This window comes from Megascapheus bottae, chromosome 19 (genome assembly GCF_031878675.1).
Source record: "Megascapheus bottae isolate mThoBot1 chromosome 19, mThoBot2.hap1, whole genome shotgun sequence".
NCBI classification, from domain to species: domain Eukaryota; kingdom Metazoa; phylum Chordata; class Mammalia; order Rodentia; family Geomyidae; genus Megascapheus; species Megascapheus bottae.
In genome coordinates this window covers 47595083-47622035 of record NC_143527.1, presented here as the reverse complement: position 1 = coordinate 47622035, position 26953 = coordinate 47595083, and the positions used below count along the sequence as shown (strand labels likewise).

The 26953-nt window shown below is 41.8% G+C and overlaps 1 protein-coding gene across 1 annotated transcript in view; it reads left to right on the top strand.

The window, feature by feature from the left end:
* The window catches only part of Rab31 (RAB31, member RAS oncogene family), a 116710-nt gene extending 93476 nt beyond the window's left edge, over positions 1 to 23234 (top strand). Inside the window, exons 6-7 of the mRNA XM_090353516.1 lie at positions 2298 to 2407; positions 19185 to 23234. Coding sequence (XP_090209642.1) covers positions 2298 to 2407; positions 19185 to 19282 — 208 coding nt within the window. The 3' untranslated portion in view covers positions 19283 to 23234. The remainder of the gene's footprint in view (positions 1 to 2297; positions 2408 to 19184) is intronic.
* The last annotated feature ends 3719 nt before the right edge of the window (positions 23235 to 26953 follow it).

The window sequence follows — 26953 nt, the reverse complement described above, 5'->3', positions numbered from 1 at the left end:
GTGTTATATTAATATTACTCCCAATATTTGATTATTAGAATGTTTAAGAAAACATTTGTGCACCAAGATTCCACATGGTCCAGCTTTAAATACATACTGCTTCTTTGAATAGCCAGTTTCATAGGCCCAGCTTTTATGCTTGTATCATAAGAACAGTGTGTTCAGGCAGTTAAGGAATGAGGGTGGAGTAGTAATCTGGAGAAGAGATAGGAGGGTGGAACTCTCCAGAAAATTAAGTAGAAAGTTCCCTTGTAAACAGGGAGGATATGCATTAATTAGCCAAACTCCAGAAGTGGAGGTATAGAACATCAAGCCCTGAACCGCCCAGTGAGAGCTTGAGGCCCTGAGTTCAAGTCCCATTTTCGATTTTGTTCCTTTTTCTTTTCCTTGTCTAACCAGTTGTATTTGCCCTCACCTCCATATAAGGACACCTTCCAGATCCCCTTATCGTTCGAGATCACTCCTCACCTCCAATTCGTCAGTGTTTATTAAGTATAAGAGAGGCTACACATGGCTCCTGCCCACTTGCCACTGTTTTGCTGGGCCACTTCATTCATATGCACAACCACCATAACATCCAGGCAGTATTGGCTGTGGAATCTATCTTTGATAACATCAGGAAATCAGTGAACTCTCCCTTAGGCCTTTGATTAGCTAGTCTATCACAAGGTCTCACCAGTGTTCTAGTTGGCCTTCATAGCCAGTAGACCTCAGCCAAAATATTTTCCCAGGTTCTAGCAGTCAAAGCACATTACTTTCTAGTCCTGAGGAGCTTTGTGTTACACTATGACCACTCAAGTGACTGGATAAACTTTCCGTTTGTTTCTGTTCTGACATGTAGATTCCAGAAGGTAGACTAGTGTATGCCCTAACACCCCGAGGAGGACTGTCCTACAAGACCTGCTCAATAAATATTTACTGAATACATACAGACATTTCTAGATAATAAGAACTGTTTATTTTTATTCTATTATATTTTTGCCAGTCCTGGGCTTGAACTCAGGGCCTGAGCACTGTCCTTGGGATTTCTCAAGGTTAGAGCTCTACCACTTGAGCCACAGTACCACCTCTGGCTTTTTCTATGTATGTGGTACTGAGGAATCAAACCTAGATCTTCGTGCATGCTAGGCAAGCACTCTACCACTAGGCCAAACTCCCGGCTCTAACTTTATTTTTTTGTGTGTGCTGGTATTGGAGCTTGAACTCAGTGCCTTGTGTTCTTCCATAGCTTTGTTACTCAAAGCTGTCATTCTAACACTGGAACCACAGCTCCACTTCTAGGTTTTTGCTGGTTAATTAGAGGTAAGAATCTCACAGACTTTTTCTGTCCTGGATGGCTTCCAACCATAATCCTCAGATCTTAACCCTCTGAATATGTAGGATCACAGGTATGAGCCACCACTGCCTCATTTGGTTTTGTGTCTATTTTTTTGCCAGTCCTGGGGCTTGAACTCAGGGCTTAACACTGTCCTTGGACTTTCTCAAGACTAGAGCCCTACCACTTAAGCCACAGCATCATTTCTGGCTTTTTCTATGTATGTGGTACCTAGGAATTGAACCCCGGTCTTCATGCATGCTAGGCAAGCACTCTACCGCTAGGCCAAATTCCCAGCCCTTGGTTTTTTCTATTTTTAATCTTTGACTCTGCCACAGCATCTTTACATTGAAAGTAGTAGTAGTAGTTGTTGTTGTTTTTAAGATTGTATATTTAGAATTTATCTCCTAAATACTTGTGGTAACTGCCTTTAAGAGATGAAAATCCAGGCTCAGGAGTTTGGCCTAGTGGTAGAGGGCATGCTTAGCATGCACGAAGACCCAGGTTCAATTCCTTGATACCACATACATAGAAAAAGCCAGAAGTGGTGCTGTAGCTAAAGTGGTAGAGCTCTAGCCTTGAGGAAAACCCAAGGACAGTGCTCAGGTCCTGAGTTCAAGCCCTGGGACTGGCAAAAAAAAAAGATGCTGAACAGCACCAGAATTATAGCCATTTTCATTTCCAGATTGTCTGATGTCACATGTTTCCTCTGGTTTGTAAAAGACAATAGAGCTGTCCTTCTATGTCCTAAAAGGGGAAGAAAGTGAGTTGTATAATCCTTATACATACCACTGTGACATCAATGGTGAGATAAAATAGTGTTCACAGGTTTTAAGGACTCACTCACAGGTCTTCAGTGTTTGCTAGGCAATGAAATCGTTATTCTACACAAAAATAAAAGCGTTCTCCCATACGCCCCATTGGGATTATTGCAAGTATTTTATAGTTTACAATCAAACATTCATTTCTCTCTGTTTTCCAGGGAGGTTTCCTTGAAGGATGCCAAGGAATATGCTGAATCCATAGGTGCTATTGTGGTTGAAACAAGTGCAAAGAATGCCATTAATATTGAGGAGCTCTTTCAAGGAATCAGTAAGTACTGGCAGTGGTATTTCTTCCTAGCTTGTATTTTTAGGCTTCAGGGAGATAAAGGATAAGAGTGTAGAGCTCAGCAAAACCTAGATACATAAGGCCATATAGGATGACGCTAAATGAAAGGACCTCCAGGATAAGGAAACAAAAGCCATCTAATGAGTGATTGTTGTCCTTAATGTCCTATGTTATCTCTCATCTCTTTTGCTGCCCCTTGGTTATCTCATATTGTTACAGTATTTTACCTTGTTATCTGATATATTGTATACATGTTTATTTGAGATAGGAGAGGGAAGGGGGAAAACAAGATGAGGAGCAGGGGTAATGGGAGGGAAATGGGAACCAAGACATGAGAAAGGGTATCAATGTTTCTGAAGTAATGCACCTTCTATCTGGTGAATATAAATTACAATAAAAATATATGAAAAAACAAGAGTATAGAGCTCAGTAAGTAGAACTTACCACTGTATAAATTTATCTGTGGCTGTACACTTAAAACCTCCAACTCTCCATGCATTGCTGTGCATATCTTTAATTCCTTTCCACTCTACATTCCCCAAATTCTGTGCCTTAATGTGTTCATTCTGGTTTATATTAATCTATAAATTCATTTTAGTCAATGAACTAATCCTGTTGTAAAAATAAATTGTATTTATTTATGTTGGTCCTGGGGCTTGAACTCATAGCCTGGGCACTGTCTTTTATCTTTTGTGCTCAAGGCTGATGCTCTACCAAAAGTCATAGCTCTCCTTCTGGCTTTTTGCTGGTTAATTGGAGTTACAAACCTCACAGACATTTCTTCCTGGGCTGGTTTTGAACCATGATCCTCACATCTCAGCCTATTGAGTAGTGTGAAACATTGGACTTACAATTGATTTTTATAGTTAGATTTAATTGTATTTATTACTAAAATCAGGTTCTATTAATATTTTGTGTACATTAAGAGGAGAGGAAATGATATAGATAATGATATATAGAAATACAAAGTCATCCATTAAACTGAATAACTCTAGGCAAACAAGCAGTAAGAAAGCTGGATGATCACACACACACACACACACACACACACACACACACACACACACACACACACACACACATCTTCTTCTTCTTCTCATGTAACCTGAAATTGGAAAGTGAGTAGTCTATTACATATGGACTTTTCCTCATTTCTGATAAACTGATTCCCGAAAGGGGACAGCTTTGTCTGCCCAGCTCAGTATCATGTCACATCTCACTTTCTTTACCATGGTCTCTCATGAATGACCTCATCAGCGATGCTTCCCAGTAAAGGCCATGCTAACACAATGGTCTGCATGTCTGCATCTGTGAGGCTTCCTACGTGGATCCTGCCAGAGAGAAGTACCTGCTGAAGTCTGTCTTGTTAAACACTCTCAGTCCCCAGCACACATCAGAGTGGTCCTTGAAGAGCTTAACAGGAGTTCCTATATTTGGTGAGGTGGTGGCATTACATGTTCTGGGGGCCTCTCGCTAGGTAGCAGCTGTCCTCATACATCTTTGTGTCTGACATTTCCAGAAGAGAAATTCATAGCTTGGCTGTCTTCTCTGCTTGAGGTCATAGTTGGCCAAGCTCTTTGAGTCCCGAACAGATCTGATTTTTAATATACAGTTTTCAGGTCCATTATTCTGGATTCTGAGAATCCACAGCAGGGGCCAGGAAGTGGTTTATTTATGTTTATTTCACAAACAATTCACTGGAGATGGGATATTCTGGCCTATGTTACTTCTGTGCAAAAGAAACGTGCAAAAGATTGCTCTTGAGTTTCTCTTCACAGCACAGGCCTGTAACCACGGGGATTTCATTGCCATTCCTTCCTTCTTCTTTCACAGGGATGATCCTAATGTTATTTCACACCTGCAATAGAAAGATGTCCTCAAACTCTACTTCCATGGTTGGTCTGTTGTACTGTTGTACAGTGAGAAAACAGAAGCCACATTTTGAGAGGTTGAGCTGGGAGTCTTTATTAAAAAGGTTAGAATCTGCAGATGGACTCCTGTCTGGGTGATCTGCAGCCTTGAACAGAGCTTACACAAAGCTTTTAAAGTCAAAGACCACATGCTTGGCGTGGGAGCTAAGCAAAAGTAGACTGTATTAGGACATACTCAGGTACAGACAACTCAGACACCAACATAACTTTCCATCTAGAGAAGATGAGTTACTCAAGCCATTCAGGGATGTAATCAAGGCAGAATCACAGTTTTCTCTATGCAAAGCTTTTCTAAGGTTATGGCATCGGCGCCTCTGAAGCAGAGCTCTGCTTGCTCACGTTAAACTACTCACGGTGCATTCAATGAATGGCCTCTCTCACTTCTAGGCTTTTCAGCACTGAACTCCTTCTGCCCAGCAAGAGGCACTAGGGTGCCTGTAAGAAGTTATACTTAGACTCAGTCTCCTTACTGCAGGCTTGTTGAGGCCTTAACTCAAGTATTAGCAATCACACGTGCTCGCTCTTTAGCTGCTTCCGGAATAGATGGGCCAAAACCACATGTTGTTGATACCAGTGTCACGCTGAGAGACAGCTCGGGATTTTACCTGAGTTCATTACATGACCCTACATTTTAGAGAAAATTGAGCTGTTCTTTTCTTTTTTCCTACGAGTTTTAAGGCTTGAACTCATGGCTTAGGTACTAGACTTTAGCTTTTTTGTTCACAATTGACCCTGTCACTTGCCTCACCATACCACTTCCTGCTTTTTGATGGTTAATTGGAGATAAAAATCTTAATGGACTTTTCAAAGTCCTGCTTGGACTGATTTTGAACCTTGACCTTATATCTTAGTCACCTGAGTAGCTAGGAGTACAAGGGTGAGCCAGCTGCATCTGCTACTGATTCCTATCTAACATTATTAGGCTTTTCTTGTAGGGTCAGCTATTAAGCCTTTCTACAGGTAGCTTTAATAAACAACCTAATACTGTGGCATTAGTGTCTCTTGTTTATTTAGCTCCTTGTATTTTGTAAAGCCCATTCTCCAGCCTGAACTCTGGCCCCAAGAGAAGACTGACAGCGGAGATTACCCAAGGGAGCTCAGTGCTTTGTATGATTTTCCTGAGATAGATGAACGTTTATTATTAAAATTAAAACAAAAATCAGAGGCCAAGAGCGTGGCCCAGTGGTAAAGTGCTTGTCTAGCATGCATAAAGCACTGGGTTCAATTCCTTAGTACCACATAAGCAGAAGAAGCTGGAAGTGGTGCTGTGGCTCAAGTGGTAGAACACTAGCTTTGAGAAAACTCAAGGACAGTGCCCAGGCCCTGAGTTCAAGCCCCAGGCAAAAAAAAAAAAATAAGAGCCAGGGGCCCAGTGGTCATACCTGTGACGCTCAGGAGGCACATATTGAAAGGACTGCAGCTCAAGGCCAACTCAGGAAAACAGTGATTGAGACTTGGATGCAGAGGTATGTCCTGGTCATTTCAACTGCGGAGAAAGCTGAGGACTTCAGTTATGGGTCAGCTATGGCAACAAAAATACAAAAGCTTCCAAGACCCTCACCCCAACAGAAAAAATGGGTGTGATGGTTTCATCTCAGCTACAGAGGGAAACATCAAATAGAACAATTGCATATTAGGCCAAGCCAGGAAAATATTAGACCCTGTCTCAAAAATAACCAACATGACATTATCCAAGAAGAAATGTATTCATTATCTGATTTATTTAACTGCAACCCTTCTGTATGTCACCTTTATAATAATAAAATTTTTCTAAAAAGGAAAAAAGGGCTAGAGGTGTGGCTCAAGCAGTAGAGTACCTGCTTAGCAATAGGACTAGTAGAGTATCTGCTTAGCAAGTCAAACTCTAGTACTGTCAGTAAGTAAATAAACATAAATAAAAATCAAACAAGGACCTCAGGAGAAAACAAGAAGCCTAGGCAGCCAAGATCAGGATCTTAACCTGAAAGGACCTATTTGTGTGGTTCAGCCAATATACCTCCCTTCTCATGAGTTCAGTGCTCTTGCTTCCAGTGATGGAGATTCTGAATTACTATCTTCCTTAGATCCGGATGGACCACTTTGCCAGTTATTGTATTAGGTGACCTTATATAACCTGCACGGTTTAGGAGACTTTGCTGCCGTATGTGGTTTATTGCTGACCAAAGGGGTGACCCCTCAGGTGACCTATGAAATTTGGCATCTCAGGTGAATGGGGTGGTGATTGATTATTTACTACCTCTACTAAGCTATGAGAGAGGAGGCTGTTGGGCTAACATCCACCATTATCAGTCTCTCTTCATCTATCTCCATATAATTTTTTCTCTTTTTTTTTGCCAGTCCTGAAGTTTGAACTCAGGACCTAGGCACTGTCCTTGGGCTTTCTCAAGGCTAGCATTCTACCACTTGAGCCACAGCATCACTTCTGTCTTTGTCTGTGTACATGGTACTGAAGAATCAAACTCAAGGCTTTGTCCATGCTAGGCCATGCTCCAGGCCCCATCCACACAATTATTTCTATACAGCTATATATCTATATCTATCTGATATCTTATCCATGCATCATCTAACTATTTCTCTGCTATCTCCCATCCCCCCTCCCCCACATCTGTATTTGTAAGCTCTGTTCTTTGGCTCTTTACTCCTTCATGTGAATTTCTTCACAGTGAGTTTTATAGCTTAATTACAGGTTAATTTAAAACAATTCCAAGTATACCTGACTATGGTACAGCAGACTTTTCATTTATTTTGTTTCCCTGTTCCTACTTGTATTACATGTTCTCCTCCTGAGCTTAAAATAGAGCTAGAGACCGCTGATACCTCTCTTCCCCAAAGCAATGTTCCAGGGACAAATATGCTTGGGAAAAAAAGATGCATTTAAAAAAAATCAGGACCGAGTAATGAAAACAAAAGCTTTTTAAACAGGTATGCTTGAACAAAATCATTTCACAGGCTTGGATGAACAGGCAAATGCTTCTTTTATATTCCCAGTATGTTCATAACACAGAAGATGAATGTATTTTCTAAACATAAGCTGATACATTTTCTAACTATATATTATTTGACAAACTATCGCACTTATTGGAAAACTAAAACTTCTTTGTGAAGGATTTTGCTGTCACTCTGTCCCAGGTGTTCTAGGTACAGAACAGCCTCATGTAAAACCTCACTCTCTGGCAGGCAGCCTGGTCTAAGTCACACTTTTGGACTTATACTGCTGCATACCACTATTTCTTTTCTATGTATTAAAAAATAACCTTCAAGTAGTTGTACAAAGAGGTTTCAATTCAGCATACCATACAATTACAATGTGTCTTGATCAATGTCACACATTTTAGCATTCTCTGCCATCTGGCCCAACCCCACCCATCTCAAGTTACCTAGTTTCCTTTTCACTTATATACATATATACAATGAGTCTGAGGAGGAGGAGGAAGAGGAGGAGGAGGAGGAGGATTTTCTTTTGTTTCTTTGCCACTCCTGGGGCTTGAACACAAGGCTCGAGCACTGTCCTTGGGATTTCTCAAGGCTAGTACTCTACCATTTGAGCCACAGCACCATATCTAGCCTTTTCTGTGTATGTGGTACTGAGGAAACAAACTCAGGTCTTTGTGCATGCTAGGCAAGCACTCTACCACTAAGCCAGAGTTAACTCTGGTAATTTTCTGTGCAATTCTACACAAGATTTGTTCACTTTTCTCCTTTGTATTCTTTATCTGAACATTAAAAGTGTCATCTTTCAGTTGAAATCAATTAATTGAAATCAATTAAGAAAACAGATTAGCTAAGAAATAATTGAATTGGTATACATAAACACAAATATTGTGTTGCTGCTTACCGGTTGCAACTTATGAACTCCAGACACAGATCTTGATGGTCTCCTGTGTGTACTACTCTCTAAGCCTTCCCTGTACATCAGGCTTATAGAGTCATAGTGCCAGTCCTTGCTTCTTGGTCTTTATTTCCCATGGGTATGTTCTCTCATTCTGGCCCTGGGTGCGTCTTCTCTCCTTGCAGAAAAAAGCTGGAAGTGGTGCTGAGGCTCAAGTGGTAGAGCTCTAGCCTTGAGAAAGTCCAAGGACAGTGCTCAGGCCCTGAGCTCAAGCCAAGGACTGCCAAAAAAAATGTCGAGCTGTGACTCAAGTGGTAGAGCACAAGCCTTGACTGATAAAGCAAAGACAGAACCCAGACCCTGAGTTCAAGCCCTATTACTGGCAGGGAAGAAAGGGAGGTGGGAAGGATAGAGGAAGGAAGGGGAGACAAGTCAGTGCAATTTGAAACAGCATTTTGCTTTAGAAGAATGAAGTATTGGTTGGCATTGATGGCTCATACCTGAAATCCTAGCTACTTGGGAGGCTGAGATCTGAAGGTCACAGTTCAAAGTCAGCCTGGGCATGAACTTCTGTGAGATTCCTATCTCCAATTAACCACCAGAAAACTGAAAGTGGTGCTATGGCTCAAAGTGGTAGAGCACGACATACAAGAAGCCAAGATCTATAAGGGTTATGACTGTATGTATACTCACAACTTACTTCAAGCAACAAGGCTTTTCCAAATCCACCGGATTTTTGTAATTCCCATGGTTACTGGAGTTTAAAGCATGCTAAAAATAAAAATAAGATTTAAACACAAATAAAACACTGACAATTTTATAATAGTGCAGCAAGCTGACTAACAGGTTAAGGAGCAAGGAAAAATCAGAGACTGTTTACTCACTCCTTTCAATGCCAAAAAGGGTTGTTCAGCGAATATAAACCCAGGAAATGTCTGTGAAATGAGGTCATTGCAGACTATGAAAAAATTTGATACCCAAAGCTCCAAACAAGTCTGTGTTTTACTGTAGAAGTTCTTAAAAATGACTGATGAGATGTGTGAAACACCACATAGTTATTCCTTGGTATCCATGGAGGACTGGTCGCAGAATCTCTAAGGACACCGAAACCCCTTATATAACATGCCATAAAATGTGCATAAACCCATGCACATCCTCCTGTGTACTTCATATCATCTGTGGATTCCTTATACTAGATAGTACAAAGCAAACACTGTTATACTATATTGGTTAGGAAACAATGGCAACCAAGATTCTGTATGTGTTTAGTACAGACAGATGTAAAGTAAGCCTACCTACATTCCTGATCTACAAATTTGACCATGTTTTGAAACCTAAGGAAGGGGTTGATATAGAGAGTGGACTATATAACAAGGATATTTAACACTTATGGACCTCTCATTCTATGCTCTTGTTCTAACCATGAAATAAACAGTGTTGGCATCCCTATTTTACTGATAAAATTTTAAAAAACGATACTGGTGAGACTGTGACTAGGACCAGTACAAGAGATGAGCATTTGGCTTTGAGTGTGTGCTCTCAGTTGTGAATCTGTCATGCCTTAGTGCCTTATGGTAACGTTATTCAGGGTTGTAGAAACCAAAAAAAAGGAGTTCAGTAGTTGGGAAACAATTTATTTAAATCATGGTACACCAATATAAACACAGGATTTTAAAATGACCAAGAAGCTGAGCACTAGTGGCTCATGCCTGAAGTCCTGGTCACTTGCTATGGCTAGTGATAAAGCATTAGCCTTCAGCAAAAAAAAACCCTCAGAAACAGCACCCAGGCCCCAAAGCTAGTACAAAAAAAAAAAAAAAAAAGAGTAAGCTGGGTACTGGTAGCTCAACACATATGTAATCCTAGTTCCAGGAGACAGAAATCTAAGGATTGTGGTTCAAAAAGCCTTCCTAGGAAAAAAAAGCTTATAAGATTCTATCTTGAATTAACCTGCAAAAAGTCAGAAATGGAGCTGTGGCTCAAGAAGAAGAGCTCTAGCCTTGAGAGGACAAGCTAATGGAACGCATGAGGTCTCATGCTCAGGGCCTGAGCACTGTTTTAGGGCTTTCTCTACCACTTGAGCCACAGACCACTTCTGGTTTTGTCTATGTATGTGGTACCGAGGAATTGAACCCAGATCTTTGTGTATGCTAGGCAAGCACTCTACCACTAGGCCAAACACCTGGTCCCATCTTGTATTATCTTGAAGAGAGTCCTAAATCATCAGATAATTTCATCTGTATGTATTTTCAGTCTATGATGGGTTTTATACAATAGCAAATACATATCACATTAATAACCATTACTTACGTTATCCTATTAAATACTTAAGATTATAAAATCATAAATGATTACCAAATATTGAAATTGACCAGTTCGAAAAGAAATTCCAAAATCGCTCATAATCATCACAAATGGTTTGAGTACATTTTCCACTTTACAAAAATTCGAATGCAAGTAATTTCTGCATGTTTATGTTTTCTGAGTTTAGTACATTTTTTCTCCATCTTCCTTTTTCCCATATGCAGTTTCCTATTCAAGAAGTTAGGCTAGGAGTTGCAGTTGTGGCTCAAACAGTAGAGCACTAGTCCAATAAACACAAGGCCTTGAATTCAAACCCCAGAACAAAATATAAGTTCTTGCAGAATTTAACACGATATGGATTTTCCTGAGTACCTTTGTTTCCTCCTGTGAGGAATATGCCATTGTATTTGTAAGCCACAATTTGTTAATCTGTTCACCTAGCCTATGGGCTTGGACAGTGACCAACCTGTGCTCTAAATACCCTCTTTCCACTTGGCATTGCCAGGAATGTATGAGAGCTCTATTTGCCCCATGTATTTAGCCAGCCAAATGAAACAGTCCATTTGTAAGTGCTAACCATTCTACTCAAAATATACTGGAATTTTATTGCAGTTTTAGTTTCCACTTTCCTGAAGGATAGTCATGGTGGATGTCTTTTCATGGGCTTATTTGCAATCCAGGTGATTTAGGGTAGTATCTGTTCAAATGTAGCCATTTTTCATTGGGCTGGATTTCATCTTATTTTTCAATTCTGAAGGCTATGTTTTTTTTTTAAATCTGTTTTCAAATACTTTCCCCAGATTTACCTTTTCAAGAGCAGAAAGTCCTATCTGTCTATCTATCTAGCTAGCTATCATCTCTCTATTATCTAGAGATGGGGTTCTCATTTTCTTACCCAAGCTAGTCTTGATCTTGAGCAAAGGCAAATCCACCTGCCTTAGCCTTCTAAGTGCTATGACTATAGATGCATACAAGGCCTCGCAGAAGTTATACTAGTTTAAACCCTGCCTCTTGCTTGTAGACAGCTGTTATACCCTATGCCTCACCTCCAGGCCTATCATAACAAAAATTTTGTGCTGATGAAAGTGGTTAAAAATATTAGACATTGGTATAAGGAAACTTATATAGAGCTGATTGTTTTTTCACTCCTTTTTTTTTGGGGGGGGGGGTTGTGGGGCTTCAACTCTGGGCCTAGGCGCTGTCCAATCCCTGAGCTCTTCCACTTAAGTCTACCATTCTACCACATGGAACCACAGTGTCACTTCTAGTTTCTGGTGGGTAATTGGAGATAAGTTTCAAAAGACTTGTGTGCTTGGGCTGGCTTTGAACCATGACCCTCAGATCTCAGCCTTCTGAGTAGCTACGATTACAGGTATGACCCACCAGCACCTGGCTTCGCTTTTTTTTTTTTCATAACAAAAAATAAAGTTTTATAGAACTCTCTGGAAGTAGAGACAGGAAGATTGAAAGTTTCAGGTCAGCCTGGGCTACTGAGCAAGACCCTATCTTAACACAAAAGGAAAATAAAAGCCTTGCTCCACCTCCCACTCTCACCCCCTACCTGTAGGAGACCTCATCTAAAAACCGAGGCTCTAGTCTCTTAAACACCACCAGAGTCCTTGCCCCTCTGTTTCTTTATCCTATCTCCAAAAATTTTCTTCCATTTTAGGGTTTGAAATTCAGCAAATTCAAAATATCTTGTCATTGTATGTATCCTTGCATCTGACTTAAACAAGGCAACAGAATTTCTGTGTTTTAATGTAAATATGAAAATAAAGGATTTTTCCATGTGTTAAAAAAAAATGAAGTTTTAAAAACAAAGTGTAGGGCTGGGAATGTAGCTTAGTGGTAGAGTGCTTGCCTAGCATGCATGAGGCCCTGGATTTGATTTCTCTGTACCACATGAACAAAAAATAAAAATAATTAGAAACAAAGTCTGTGGTCCGGAGTTTGGCCTAGCATGCACAAAGACCCAGGTTCGATTCCTTGGTACCACGTAGAAAAAGCCAGAAGTGATGCTGTGGCTCAAGTGATAGAGTGCTAGCCTTGAGAAAGCCCAAGGACAGTGCTATGGCCCTGAGTTCAAGCCCTGGGACTATACAAAAAAAAAATAACAATCTTTGAGTGGTAAGAGAGCTTCAAGGGCATCTGTTCACTCCCTAGACGTTTAACTTTGTTTTTCTTGTGTCAGCACTGGGGCTGGAACACAGAGCTTCACCTTCTCACTTGGCTTTTTAGCTCAGGGCTGGTACTTCATTACTTGAACCACTTTTAGTTTTTTGCTGGTTAGTTGGAGATAAGGATCACAAACTTTTCTACCTAGGCTGGCTTTGAACTGCAACCCTCAAATCTCAGCATTTTGAGTAGCGAGACTTACAGCTGTGAGTCCCAAATGCCCAGTTAGACTTAACTTCTTTTGACCTCTTCTTCGGTCTTTCCATTTTCATTCAGTTTTCACATTCTGTCAGGTTTCTCTCTATAGTATCTGTTTATACTCTGAGCTCCCTGCTTTTTCCCGCTGCATATTTAATAGAACTTTCCTAATCTATGCTCAGGACTTTCTCCACACCTTCTAACCAAATCCATTTCTTCCCCCTAATCTGTTCTAGTCCTTGATGAAATATCAGCTCATTCCTCATATGAAGACTCTATTCTGGTTGTTTTTTGTTTGCATGTTTGTTTGTTGGGGTTCTTTTGGTTTGGTTTTGATTTTGGCAGTCATGGGGCTTGAACACAGGGCCTAAGCACTGACCCTGGGTACTGTCCTTGAGCTTTTTTTGCTCAAGGTTCTTCTACCACAGTTCTAGTTAGAACTCTACCTCCAGTTTTCTGGTGGTTTATTGGAGATAAGAATCTCAGGGACTTTCCTGCTGGACTGACATCGTCAATCCTGAATACAGGTGTGAATCCTGAATCCTGAATTGTGAATCCTGAATACAGGTGTGAGCTACAAGCGTCCAGAAAGATACTATTCTTAATGTTCAAGTTCTCTAAGATAGTCTTGATCCTGGCAGCCAGGGAGCAGTGTCAGGAAATGATTTCGTGGCATGTGTCCACAGTCTTTGAGTGATTTCTGTGCAGTGTTCTCCAGAGACCCTTCTCTCTTGAATAGAGAGGCTTGGCTGTCATTATTATGCGTAAGTCCTGTCAAGCCCTAGCAAATCTCATCAGTGTGCTAGTCTGCAAGATTCAGAAAAGTTAGGATCAAGAATGGACATCACAGGAGGCTGGGAATGTGGCTTAGTGGTAGAGTGTTTTCCTAGTATGCATGAAGCTCTGGGTTCAATTCCTCACTACCACATACATACACAGAAAAAGCCAGAAATGGTGCTGTGGCTCAAGTGGTAGAGCACTAGTCTTGAAGAAAACACAACACAAAACAAAACCTGGGGACAATGCTCAGGCCTTAGTTCAAGTAGGATGCAGGCATGAGCCCCTGCGCCCGGCTCTCCTTATATATTCTTATAATTAAAAACAACAACAACAAAAAAACAAAAAACAAAAAGAATGAGGGCCAGGAGCATGGCCAGTACCACATACACAGAAAAAGAAAATGCCAGAAGTAGTGTATGGCTTAAGTGACAGAATGCTAGCCTTTAGCAAAAAGTGTCCAATGACAGTGCCCATGCCCTGAGTTCAAGCCTCAGCACTGGCAAAAAAAAAAAAAAAAAAATCACACAACCACTAGCAGCACTAACACCGAATGAAACATAAGCCAAGCCAAAATGGAATGGAATGCAAGAGGCTGATGACTCAAACAGCACATGGTTCCAGGGGAACCAGATTTGAGCAGGAAGTGGCTGACCTACCACACGAAAAGAACAACTGTAGTCAAGCGTGCTGTTTTGTTCTTGGATGTGAATACATACAGCCTCTGGTAAAAATGTATAGGCTTGATTTTTTTTTTTTACATGTTGCATTCCTAAGGAAGCACTTATAAAAACTGCTGTTCCCCAGGACTGGCTACTGTCAAGAGAACAGAACTTTTTCTGGGTACAGTGGCTCATGCCTGTATTAGTAGCTACTCAGGAGGCTTAGATCTGAGGATTCTGGTTCAAAGCCAGCCCGGACACTAAAGAACGTGATACTCTTATCTCCCAATTAATAACTAGAAAGGGGGAAGTGGTTCAGGGGTAGGGCAGTAAGCCTTGAGCTGAAAGAGCTCAGGGACAGCAACCAGGCCCAAACTTCAAGCCCCATGACCCACAAAAAAAGATAGAAAAGAAATAGAACTTAAAACAAAATCCTTTTCAATGGAATCTTGCACAATCCAAACCTTATTAAAATAAACATTCTGGCCTAGAAAGTTTGGGAACAACTTGTTATGGAAGTTGTATGCGTGGAGAATATTTTATAAGAGTACAGACACTGAGAGGATGCTTTCAATGTCTGTGTTTTTGCCCAACCCTGAGTCCAGGTAAATAAAACTGACTGAGCAGAGCAGGGTTCCCAGATACAAAATACTGTGTGGCCCGATTCTGAAATGAAATCCAGTTAACCTTTGTGTAAGTCAGAGTAGGCATTCTGTTCCCACAGAACTGTTGGCTTTTGCTTCCTCTTTCCTTTTCTGGTGCTTTCCTCACTGTAATGACTTGGCCTCCTCTGGTCTGCTTTTTAAATGGGAGACCTTCCTTCCTTCCTTCCTTCTCTGTTTGATGTTGGAATGGGCTAGCCCATCTTAGGCAAAATATTTTCCAGATTAGCAGACCATCCCTTACTACATGAATCTTGAGAATTGGCCATAACCTTGATTCCTAGGGGCATTTCTTTCCCTGCAAAGATCAGTGAGCTCTGCCCAGAATCTCTTGGCTGGCTACCTTAATCCACATTCTGTTAACTATAGCACACACACACGGTGAGAGCTGTTAAGGTATTTGGAATCCTCTCTCTCCCCCTTATCCTCTTTCCTCTCTCTCCCCTCTCATGCCAGTGAATTCAGGACATCAAGTCTTGCTTGGCTTCTCGATGCTCTACCACTTGAATCACAGCTCAACTTCTGGCTTGTTGATGGTTAATTGGAGATAAGGAGTCTTGTAGACTTTTCTGCCTAGGCTGGTTTTGAAACACAATCCTAAGTCTCTAGCTAGGATTATAAATGTGAGCTACCAGCACCTGGCTCTTTCTTGACTTCTTTACATAGATGAGGAATAGAAGGTGTGGAGATTTTGATCCAAGTTTATTTAATTGGAGCATTTGATACATAAATCTCAAAATTCTTCCTACTCAAAGAGAAAAATTAAGTCTGAGGAAATTCTAGTAATTCTGCCCCTGGGAAATAAAGCAGTCTCCTCTTCTCCACAGTTCGGTTATTCTGGCAGACAACTGTAGTCTAAAAATAGTAAATGGAAAGTTCTAAAAGTAAAGAATTTATAAGACTTTTATAAACTAATTTTCTAAACTTCGAAAGGTTGTACAAAGCCTGGTGCTGGGGCTCAAACCTATAATCCTAGCTACTCAGGAGGCTGAGATCTGAAGATGGAGGTTCACAGACAGTCCAGGCACTAAAGTCCATGAGACTCTTATCTCCCATTAACCACCAGAAAACCAAGAAGTGGCGCCGTGGCTCTGGCCTTGTGCTGAAAATTCAGGGACAGTGCCTGGGCCCAGAGTTCAAGCTCTACAACCAAAAAGAAAAAAGGTGTACAAGGGGATTTCAATGTAATAAGTCCATCTAAGTGTCCAGTGCCTCCTGTTCAGTCACCCTCTCCATCATTCTCCCCTTCTCATCTGTCTCCCCACCCTCCCCACCTCGGCATCGTGTGGAGCTAGGATTACATTACAGGTGTGAGCCACCAGCTCCTGGCTCCTGTTTTGCTTGTGATATTTTTCCTTTCTAGATTATCATTTTAGGCACACAGGCATGTAAATTGTGCAAAGCAGTGCTGAAAGGCTGGTGCTGTTTTACTAGCTGAAGTTCACATTGAAATAGCACAAAGCTGACCTTAGCATGTCATGTTCCTTTTGTTATTGCTGTAGCACTAAAATTTTAACTCCTTAACAGTAAACAGTTCTTGTTTTTCACATTAAGTAGTACAACGGCTTGTACTCATCAAAATTATAATTTCCCACAAACCTTTCTGTTGCAAAGCTAAACTTGGTGTTTTTGTGCTCTCAGGGGCACTTCAAGAACTGGTGATTTTTGTTGTGCTTCTTTTTGAGCTGGTCCTGGAGCTTGAATTTAGCTTTTTCACTGTAGGTTGGTGCCCTACCACTTGAGCCATGCCTCTGCTTTCAGCTTTTTGCTTCATGAGAATCTCATGGACTTTCCTTCTTAGACTGGCTTTGAACTGTGATCCTCAGATCTCAGCCTCCTGAGTAGCTAGAATCAGAGGTGTGTGCTCTGGTGCTGAGCCTCTAGGAGTGCTAACAAGGATGTAGCTTGGTGCTGCACTCTATTAGAGCATGTGACTTGCTCTGGAGAAGAAAGCTATAATGGCATCACGTGACTGGGGCGAATCTTTAGCGTGCTGACCCTTGTGAGGACTTTCTCCCCTGTTAACCACTGTAGGCTGACAAGGTAGAGGAGGCACTAGTATTTACTTTCTTTTGATTATAACTAATAAGCAATGTGTCCAGAGGAGAGAAATGTGTGCTTACTCTGCTATTTGTTTCTGGGAGTGGATGAAGCTATTTTGAAAATGTATGCATAGCTTTTGGCAGAAGCAATGACCAATGAAGCTTACAAACTTTCAGTATGCTTAGTACTCAGATGTAACTCTACTATTCACTTTTAATTAAATGCCCATAAATCAAATCTTTGTGCTTAAGTTATTGTGTGTCTACACCATACAGTGGCCTGAGAAATTACCTCTTGCCACCTCTTCTGCAAAGAAACTTTGGCTAAGGTGTGTGTGGAAGGGGATGTATGCCTGTCCTGGGACTCGAACTTATAGCCTAGGTAGGTACTGTCCCTGAGTTTCTTTTGCTCAAGGCTAGTGCTCTGTCAGTTGAGCCACTACTCCACTTTTGGCTTTTGGAGGTTAATTTGAGATGAGAGTCTCACAGACTTTCCTGCCTGGGCTAGCTTTCAACCATGATCTTCACATCTCAACCTCCTAAGTAGATAGAACTACAGCTGTAAGCCATCAGTACCTACAAAGATAGTGTCTTTTGGCTCTTTAGACGGTCCTTAGATAGCATCTGCTTACTTGGTCTTTAGAACCAATTTTCCTCAACTTCTAATTACTGGGAACTTAGAAAATTAGCATGCTAGTTAAATCAGCTCTTCATTTTAAAGCTAATATTTTGTATGTTTTCAAAGCTGTTAGAAAAATAGGAGAGAGACTACATGTGGGACAGTGGAAGAACACAGGCTTGGGGGGAGCCACTGGACAATCAAGTGGGGTTTATAATCAAAGAACCATCTGTATCATTTATTACTGACAGCATCGAGGATTGGGTTTTGTTCTCTGCCAATTAAAGAATGACTGGCAGAAAAATGTCTGAGGCAGAGAAAGTTCATTTGGTCATTAAAGAAAAGCAGTGAAGAGACTTCTTGATCATAGGGACCCCAAAAATTGGAGCCCATCTGGGCCAGCCAGATGTACTGCCCTCTTAGTCTCAGTCCCCAAACTCCTGAATAATGTTTTTTTGTGCCATTAGTTGAGTGATGGTCAGGCCTCACTAGGGATCTTGTTGGTTGCTTTCCTTGCCTCAGAGCACCAGTGCAGAGGTTTTCTTTTAATTGGGTCCCTGCCTGGAAGGGGTTTCTCCACAGCACAAAATGGGGAAGTACAGACCACTGTTTCTCATGGAAGTTGCATCACATCGTGTGAATCGGTGTGATTCCTTGTCACATTGACATTCATCCCATCCACTTTCTTCCTCACTAGCTAGCCAGGGCAGCTAACTCTCCTTCGTTACCGACACAGTCTTCAGCAATCACACAAGATCTTTGAGTCATAATACTGCTAATAACAATGACCTTCACATGGATTTTGCAGGACAAGGCGAGGATGGGATCTGTGGAGGCCCTGAGTCCATTTAATACTAGTTGGAGATTCCCCTACCTTTAATAAATATGGCTTTGCTGAGTTGAAATTCACATACCATGCCTCCACCCATTTCAAAGGTTCCATTCAGTGGCTTAGTGAATGCAGGTATGCGCAGCCATCAGAACGGCCTGCTTGAAACGCTTCTGTTGTTTCAAAAAAAGAACTTCCTTTAGCTATCATTTCCTACCCCTTTCCCCATATCTCATTTTTACTTTGTGTTTATTTATAAAGGATAATGTTAAAGGAAACAAAGTAGGACTAAGATTACTGGTGCATGGCATTAAAAGACTGCTTTTAATCTCTGCAGGCTTGTGAGGAGGACTTTCTAGTTAGCCATCTAAGCAGGGTCGGTGCGTGGTGTGGTGTTACTGAGAAGATTGCAGTTCCCAGCTTGTTTCTATTTTGAGACACAGAAAAGAAGGATGAGTACTCCCTGTTGAAGTCAGGCCATGAATGTGGCCTGGTTCTGTGAGAAGACTGAGACAAGGAATGCATGGGTGGGTAGAGGGGCCAGCTAGAAGCTGATGGTACTTTTCCTTCAATTTGACTTCATGCAGCAGAGGAAGCAATGCAAAGGAAAAGAAGGGAGGGAGGAACTATTTTCTACACAGACATCACTAGCTGGAAGCAGGGAGAAACCCTGTGTGTGTAATGTTTCCTGGAGAAAAAGCAACTCAGCTTTGGTCTCCTTTTCATTCCAGGCCGCCAAATCCCACCTTTGGGCCCCCATGAAAATGGAAGCAGTGGAATGGTCAACCTTGGGAGCCAGAGCTCGCAAGTCAACCGACGGTGCTGCTGACCAGAAGCCCAAGCCTTTATCCTGGGCCTTGCTGGAGGAGCTGCCCTGGGGCCCAGGCACCTACTATACCCATGGTACCCACCGTACTCCTGGAAGACCTGCAGGGAACAGGAAATGTCCCTGAAAACAAAAACAAAAGCAAAAACAAAAAACAAAAGGTCTTAGAAAACTGGAAGAAGAAGAAAAAAAACCAACAAGCACACCATTGTAACAAGCCTGAAGTTGCACCAGAGAGAGATAAGACTTAATATGTCATAGGTCTAGTTGCTTTTGTTAAAAATCAAAGAAAAAATTGCAAGTTGATAACACATCTCAAAGTATAATTTTCCTCTGACTTCTGTGTCACCTATGTAAGCCAGATCCTGTCATTTCTCCAGGGCCTTCATTTCACCACAGGGAGTATCAGTACAGAAGGCAAATTTTTATTTGGCTTTGGTAATAAGCTTTTATTTATTACTTTTCTAAAGAAAGTCAGAGAGCTATAACTGGACCATCACTCAAGCTGAGACTTGAGCATCTCTAAAAGAAAAGAAAGATACAATAGACACCAGAATCTGTTTCTCTTTTGATCTCATTGATAAACTTTCCCACCCCCCTCCCCCACTTTTGGCCACATATAAACAAACTAAATCAGACTGAAAGATTGCTTACAATATAGGGTCTGGTTTAAGAGAGTCAGTTAAGTAGTTACTATGTAAGGGAAAGAATAAATACTATTCAGGACACCTTTCAGCATATATCACCCACCAGATAATAAATTCTTACACTTTAAGAGGCATATAATACAGTCTGGTTTTATTAAGAGAATAGGTCATGGTATCATATCTAAGGTAAAAATTAGCCAAAGGATGTTTTAAGTCTTAAACTGTAAGGCAAGCTTCCAATGATAGCAAGTAATCATAGGGCACAGCAAAGCCAGCTGAAGAAGTATTAGCATCATAAAATTCTAAACTCCCTTCCAAAGTGTCAAACCAGTGGAAAAGCATTTTAAATGTTGCTAAGCTTGAGGAGGAAGACAAAAGGGTCAGCCCAAGGTCTAACCTGGGAATACCAATGAACTGAAAAAGGGCTCCAATGAAAATTTTCTTTTGCAACCGCCCTGTCTGCTCAGTGAAAGAATGTCTAATTTCAAAGGAAGTAAGAGAAAGCAGAACAGCCATTTTGAAAATTCAAATCTTATTTCAACTCTAATGTTTAGAAAAAGCCTGGAATGAAGAAGCAGCTGGCTTTCTTATCTTTTTATCTTATGCCAGCATTGAGGCTCAAATTCAGGGCCTTCCTTCACTTTTTCTGCTCAAGGCTAATGCTCTACCACTTGAGCCATAGCTCTACTTCCAGCTTACTTGAAATTAAGAATCTCATGGACTTTCCTATCTGGCTGTCTTTGAAGCTCTATCCTCAGATCTCAGTCCTCTTGAGTGGTTAGGGTTACGGGTGTGATCCACTGACACTCAACACAGCTGGTTTTCTCAATAGGCCTTTTATTGGGAGACGATTCTTAAAAAGTAGAAGTACGTTTGGCTATCAAGGGATAGGAAGCCATGCAGGCACAGCAAGAAAGTGGGTCAGCTTGCAGCATGCCAGTAGAGGCCAGCTGGCACCTTCTTTCCATGAACGTTCAAGGCCAGCAAATCTGTATTGACAAGCTACAATGTAAAAGCAGGGAAAAAGACTAAGCAGATTCAAAGCTGTGAGTTTTTAATAACTCAGTCCTTACTGTTGCTGTAGGGACATGTCACAACTATGCCACCAAATTCCTGAAGGACAAGAGACACCAAATGGTGTCATCTACAGAAAGAAGGATCTGAAGAGCCCAGGACTAAGTTTGCACTTGTTTGCTTTTTTTTTTTTTTTTTTGATGTTTGGATTCACTAAGTTGGTTGCCCAGGCCGGCTCCAGACTTCTGGGCTCAAGAGATTCTGCCATCTCAGCCTCCCCAGTAGCTGAGACGATAGGTATGCAACACCACACACTTTGGTAGATAATAATTCAGGAAACAGGACTCGGTTCCAGCCACAGATTTCCACTCACCTCCCCACTTGAATCTTGAGATGAATGATAGTCATAGAATATGAAGGCTAGAAAACACCCATTTTGGTTCAACACCCATTTTGGGTGTCTCGATAATCTTAAGGATCATTAAAGCAATCTGTTAGAAATTAGTACACCTCTTGGCAAAGGGAGAAAAATGAGTGGGGCATTGAAGTGTCCTCTTTCCAACTGACCCATGGACTTATTTCTGAACCTTGCCTGTGCAGCTCTTCCTGAGATTCTTCTGGCCAACAACACAGATTTCCAAGTTAAGATGGTACCTCGCCAGCCTAGCTGATAGGATCGATGCTTTGGACTGGGCTTGCAGTAGTTATAGTTTGCCTAAAATGTCTTGATTTAACCCCGTATAGTGAGCTAACTACTAACGAACCCTTGGTTTTATTTCTGCGTGCGTGCACGCGCAGGTGTGTGTGTGTGTGTGTGTGTGTGTGTGTGTGTGTGTGTGTGTGTGTGTACATGCCAGGACTAGAATGCTGTCCTTTAGTTTTCTTGCTCAAAGCTGGCATTTTACCACTTGAATCACAGCTCCACATCCATGGAACACTTTGTTATCGCCTTATCAATATTGCCTTAGCTATTGAAGCCAGCAGAAGACAAAGGGATATAATCACCATATGACCCTTGGGCACGTAGTATTTTGAGTTTTCCCTGAAAATAGATGCTTCATGCTGTCTACAATGGCACTTGCCTATCTTTCTTGATTTTAGCTTGGGATGATCTTCTCATTGTTTTATTTTTCTCGATTTTAGCTCTTGGTGATCTTCTAGTTGTTCTAAATTGAGCCATCGGCATGTCACATTATGAAAAGACCTAGAAATTGCTTTTGCTCAAAGCATCAAGTAGTTTTATGGGATGTGCATCTTGGCCTTGTCTCCCAAAATTTACCCTTCTCCCATTTTATGTGTAGTATATGTGTGTATATGTGTAAATATGATTTTTGTATTGGTAATACTGGCATGTAATCCATTTCAAACAGTGTGGGAGCTGTGTGTTTATGGCTCAAGCTTTGAAGCCAGCCTGGGCAGGAAAGTATGTGAGTCTCTAATCTCCAATTAACCACCAAAAATCCACGCTAAAGCTGCAGGTCAAGTGATAGAACACGAGCTTTGAGTGGAAAAAGTAAAGGACAGCACTTGTTATGCTGGTACCAGGCCTTGAACTCAAAGCACAAGAATCAAAACAACAACAAAACAACAGTGTGGATTTGGCTCACAGCCATGTGCTTTATAAGGTAGGCAGATATTCTCAGTACAGTTTTCCATTCCCTGAGAATGGCAGTGGAGTCACGCAAACATTTCCCACCGATACTGAATTGACTTGCCACTTTCTACTTTAGAAATGGTTCATTAGGATGCTGAATAGGATATTAACTTTGCAAAGCATAAGGTTGAAGGCCTCAAACTGAATTTTAGCCAATTGTTGGGCTGTGCCCTGATGAAAACCAAGCTCTTCTCCTGAGGGAGGTTTGGATGACTGAGCTCTTTCCTCAAAGGTCAAAGCTGAGGCCTGCTGTAGCCAGAAGTAAATTGCTTTGTGTGGGTGGGCTTCATTTCTCACTGCTTTGCCAAACAGAGTGATGAGCCAGCCAGCTTCTGAACCAAAGGTCTCTGAGCTTTGTTCAAACTAAGCAGTTATGGAGATTGCACCTTTTACTACCATTGACCAGAGACCCAGTAATAGTGTGTGATCGCATCAAGTACAGCAGTGTCATGCTGCCTCTGCAAAGGTCTTCCACTGGGCTGGACCCGGTTCTTGCATTTGCAAGATTCCTCTACAGAGGATCTTTGCATCTTGTCCTCTATTGCATAGCAAAGTGTTCCTTTGACAACACCTCTTTCTATCAAGTATTTTGGGTTTTAACATACAGTGTTCTGTACTAATAAAATATTTTTAAGTTTTACTACCCTTGTCTGTTTCTTATTATTCAGAATTTTTTTTCATTTGGAATTGAGTGGTAATTCTCCAGAGAAACAAATGCATCTGTACCTCTAAGTACATGTAGGATGTTCACTGAGACACTGTTGGCAATATGTAAATGTGACTCATGCTATAGTCCTAACTACTCAGAAGCTGGGATCTGGGAATCCGAGTTCATAATCTAAGTGGACAAATCCAAGAGACTCTTACCTCCAATTAACCAACAAAATCCACAGAAGTGGAAATGTGGATGGGCTGGGAGTTTGGCCTAGTGGTAGAGTGATTGCCTAGCATGCGCAAAGAGCAGGGTTCAATTCCTCGGTACCACATACATAGAAAAAAGCCAGAAGTGGTGCTGAGGCTCAAGTGGTAGAGCGCTTGAAAAAGTCCAAGGACAGGGGTCAGGCCTTGAGCTCATGCCCAGGACTGGCAAAAAAAAAAAAAAAAAAAAAAAAGTGGAAATGTAGTTCAAGTGTTAGGGTGAAAATGCTAAGCAAGCGTTTAAGGCTCTGAAGTCAAGTCCCAGTATTAGTGTGTGTGTGTGTGTGTGTGCACGTGCACACACATGGAAAAGGAAGCAAAGCAGAATACAGCTCCGTGATGAAAGCTATGGGATAATGTGAATGAATCAGTAATCCACATTGTGTCACCATGCTTCTCAAAGTCAGAATATGAACTGCTAAGCTGCTATCCTGCACACCCATGAGGTTGTGTGACAGGACTTGTGGGAATTGTGTTAAACACAACTTGAGTAACATAACTGGCCTTTGTCACAGTTGAAAGTTGAATTGCAAATGCACAAAGAATATATTTGAGAAAGAGGAAGGGGATGAAGAGGAGGAAGAAAAGGAGGAAGAAACAAAATTGGACCTACCCAGAATAGGGTCATACTCCCAGATGAATCTTCTGGTCAGAAATCTCACCATGACCACCACAAATGACAATAATACAAAAAGACGCACATGAATTCAAAACCTAGGGTCACAATACAGGTCTCCAACATTGAAGTGTTGATAAAAGTTGACAATAGTGAGTTACACATACAATGGGACTGGGCTAGGGATGTGGCTCAGCTGGGAAGCCCTGATTCCTCAGCACCACATAAAAACCCAGAAGTCACTCACATGGTAGAGCTTTAGCCTTAAGCACAGAGAAGCTCGGGGACAGAGACCAGACCCTGAGTTCAAGTCCCAGGACTGGTCCCCCTAGATAGAGCTGGAATGTGGCTTAGTGGTAGAGTACTTGCCCAGCATGCCTGAAGACCTGGGTTCAATTCCTCAGTACCATATATACAGGAAAAGCTAGAAGTAGTGCTCTGGCTCAAGTGGTAGAGAACTAACCTTGAGCAAAAGAATAATATATATATATATATAAAAGAATATATATATTCTTATATAAACATATATGTTAATAAGCTGGATGACAGTGGCTCATGCCTGCCATCTCAGCCATTTGGGAGGCTGAGATCTGAGGATCACAGCTCAAAGCCAGCCTAGGCAGGGAAATTTGTGACACTCTTATCTCCAGTTAACCAGCAAAAAGCCACAAATGGAGCTATGGTTGCAGTGGCAGAGCAGGATCCTTGAGCAGAAAAGTGTCCAGGCCCTGAGAGATGCAGTACAATCCTCACTGCATGGTCTCTGCCCATTGGTTGCTCCGTCCCAGCCTAGCTTCCTATCTAGATGGCACATAGGGTTTTAACTGGATGTGCCCTTAGACTCCTGCACATAATCTTGGACAGGAGGGGACAGAAGGAAGTCCCTATTGCAGCCAACCATCGCTCCGTGGCTACATCTATAGCTCCAATGTACATGAACAGCTAGAGCCTGGCCATGACAAAAATGGAACCAAGGTCATCTTCCCATTCACATGCACATGTGTAAAGTGAGCCAGGGCATGTGTGTAAGGGATCCACGTCCCCTTAAAATAAGGATACTGGGTCTAAGTAACAACGTCTTGTCCTCACAGCCATCTTGGCATCTTGCTAGATGGTGGGGGCTTTTCTCTTTCCTTCTTTCTTTCTTTCTTGTCCCACTGTCCTTGGGCTTTCCTCAAGGCCAGTTCTCTACCACTTGAGCCACAGCACCACTTCTGCCTTTTCTATGTATGTGGTACTGAGGACGCAAACCTTCGTCTTCATGCATGCTAGGCAAGCACTCTACCACTAGGCCAAACTCCAGGCCTGGTGGGGGCTTTCATTTAGCCTGATAAGCCTGGAGGTGAGACAGGCCATTCTTTGAATTACAGATGCCTCATGCTGGGTAGACCTGGACAGCTGTCTTTGATCATCCCTTTAGATGGTTTGATTTGCTCACCCAGGAGTATTCCCCTAGATGGTTAACACCTTTGTTAAGGTTTAATTCCCATTCCAAGCCTGTGGTGTTTGTCTTTAAAAGCATTGTGCTGACAGCACTCTGGGCTGCAGGTCTTTGAAACCAGAGTTCATTGGCAGTCACTGGCTTTCTAATATAGATTCCCAATTGGATCTCTCAACCACCCCCGCCCCCACCCTACACACACCCAAAAAGTATACTTGTTTATGAAGAGATGCATGTGAAAATAAAAGAAGTAGAAGAGAAACCATCAACTTCAGATGGTGGTGAGGGAAGGAAGTGAGGGATCAGAAGAGGATAACGGTGATTTACTAGTAATTTTTGTTCGTGGATGTGTCAGTGTCCGTGTTGATACTGGGGCTTGGATCAGGGCCTGGGTGCTGTACTTCAGCTTTTTCTATCATAGCTGGCTCTCTACTTCTTGATCCAAAGCTCCACTTTTGGCTCTTTCGTGGCTAATTGCAGGCAAGAATTTCATGGACTTTTTTTTGTCAGGGCTGGCTTTGAACTGTGATCTTAAGATCTCAGCCATCTGAGTAGCTAGGTATAAGCCACTAGCACCCAGCAAGTATTAGCGATTTTAATTTAACCCACAGATACCAAATTTGAAAACAACATGACCACGCACGCATGGTCCTAGGCCTTGAACTCAGAGCCTAGGTGTGGTCCCTGAGCTTTTTCACTCTACCTCCTGAGCCCCCACTTCAGGTTTTTTTGGTGTTTATTAGAGATGAGTCTCACAGACTTTCCCACCCAGGCTGGCTTCAAACCACAATCCTCAGATTTCAACTTCCTGAGTAGCTAGGATTACAGGCATGAGCCACCCACTGCCTGACCTGTTAATTTTTACCCAAGTGGTAGAGGTGTGGAAATAAGAAACAATGAAGGATTAGGCTAAAAGCATATATACATATAATTACCAACTTACTTGCATGAGATATATCTCCCTGGCTTTTCAGTATCCCTGCCTTGCCCTATTGGAGTGGTCTGTACAGAACCTCATGCCTGGGTGAATGTAGATGGAAGCTGATGGGAAGCTGCTATGGTTTTAGAATCAAACAAGAACAAGGACCAATATCACAATCAACAAGAGACCCATGCTCTGAGTTTGGGGTGTGCGTGTGTGTGTGTGTGTGTGTGTGTGTGTGTGTGTGTGTGTGTGAAACTTTATTGGGCATTTCTAGAGAAGAGGTTATTTATTTGGGAAACTTTGGGGAATGTCTTGGGAAATGATTCCAGAATTCGATTCAGGAGACAAACTTTGGTGCAGCCCAGTCTGCTTATCAGTAGCATTCTACACTAAATTTTCCTGTCTCTTCTCCATTCCTTAGATCTGACCTCTGTCAGGAGTAGCATTCCTGGAAACATG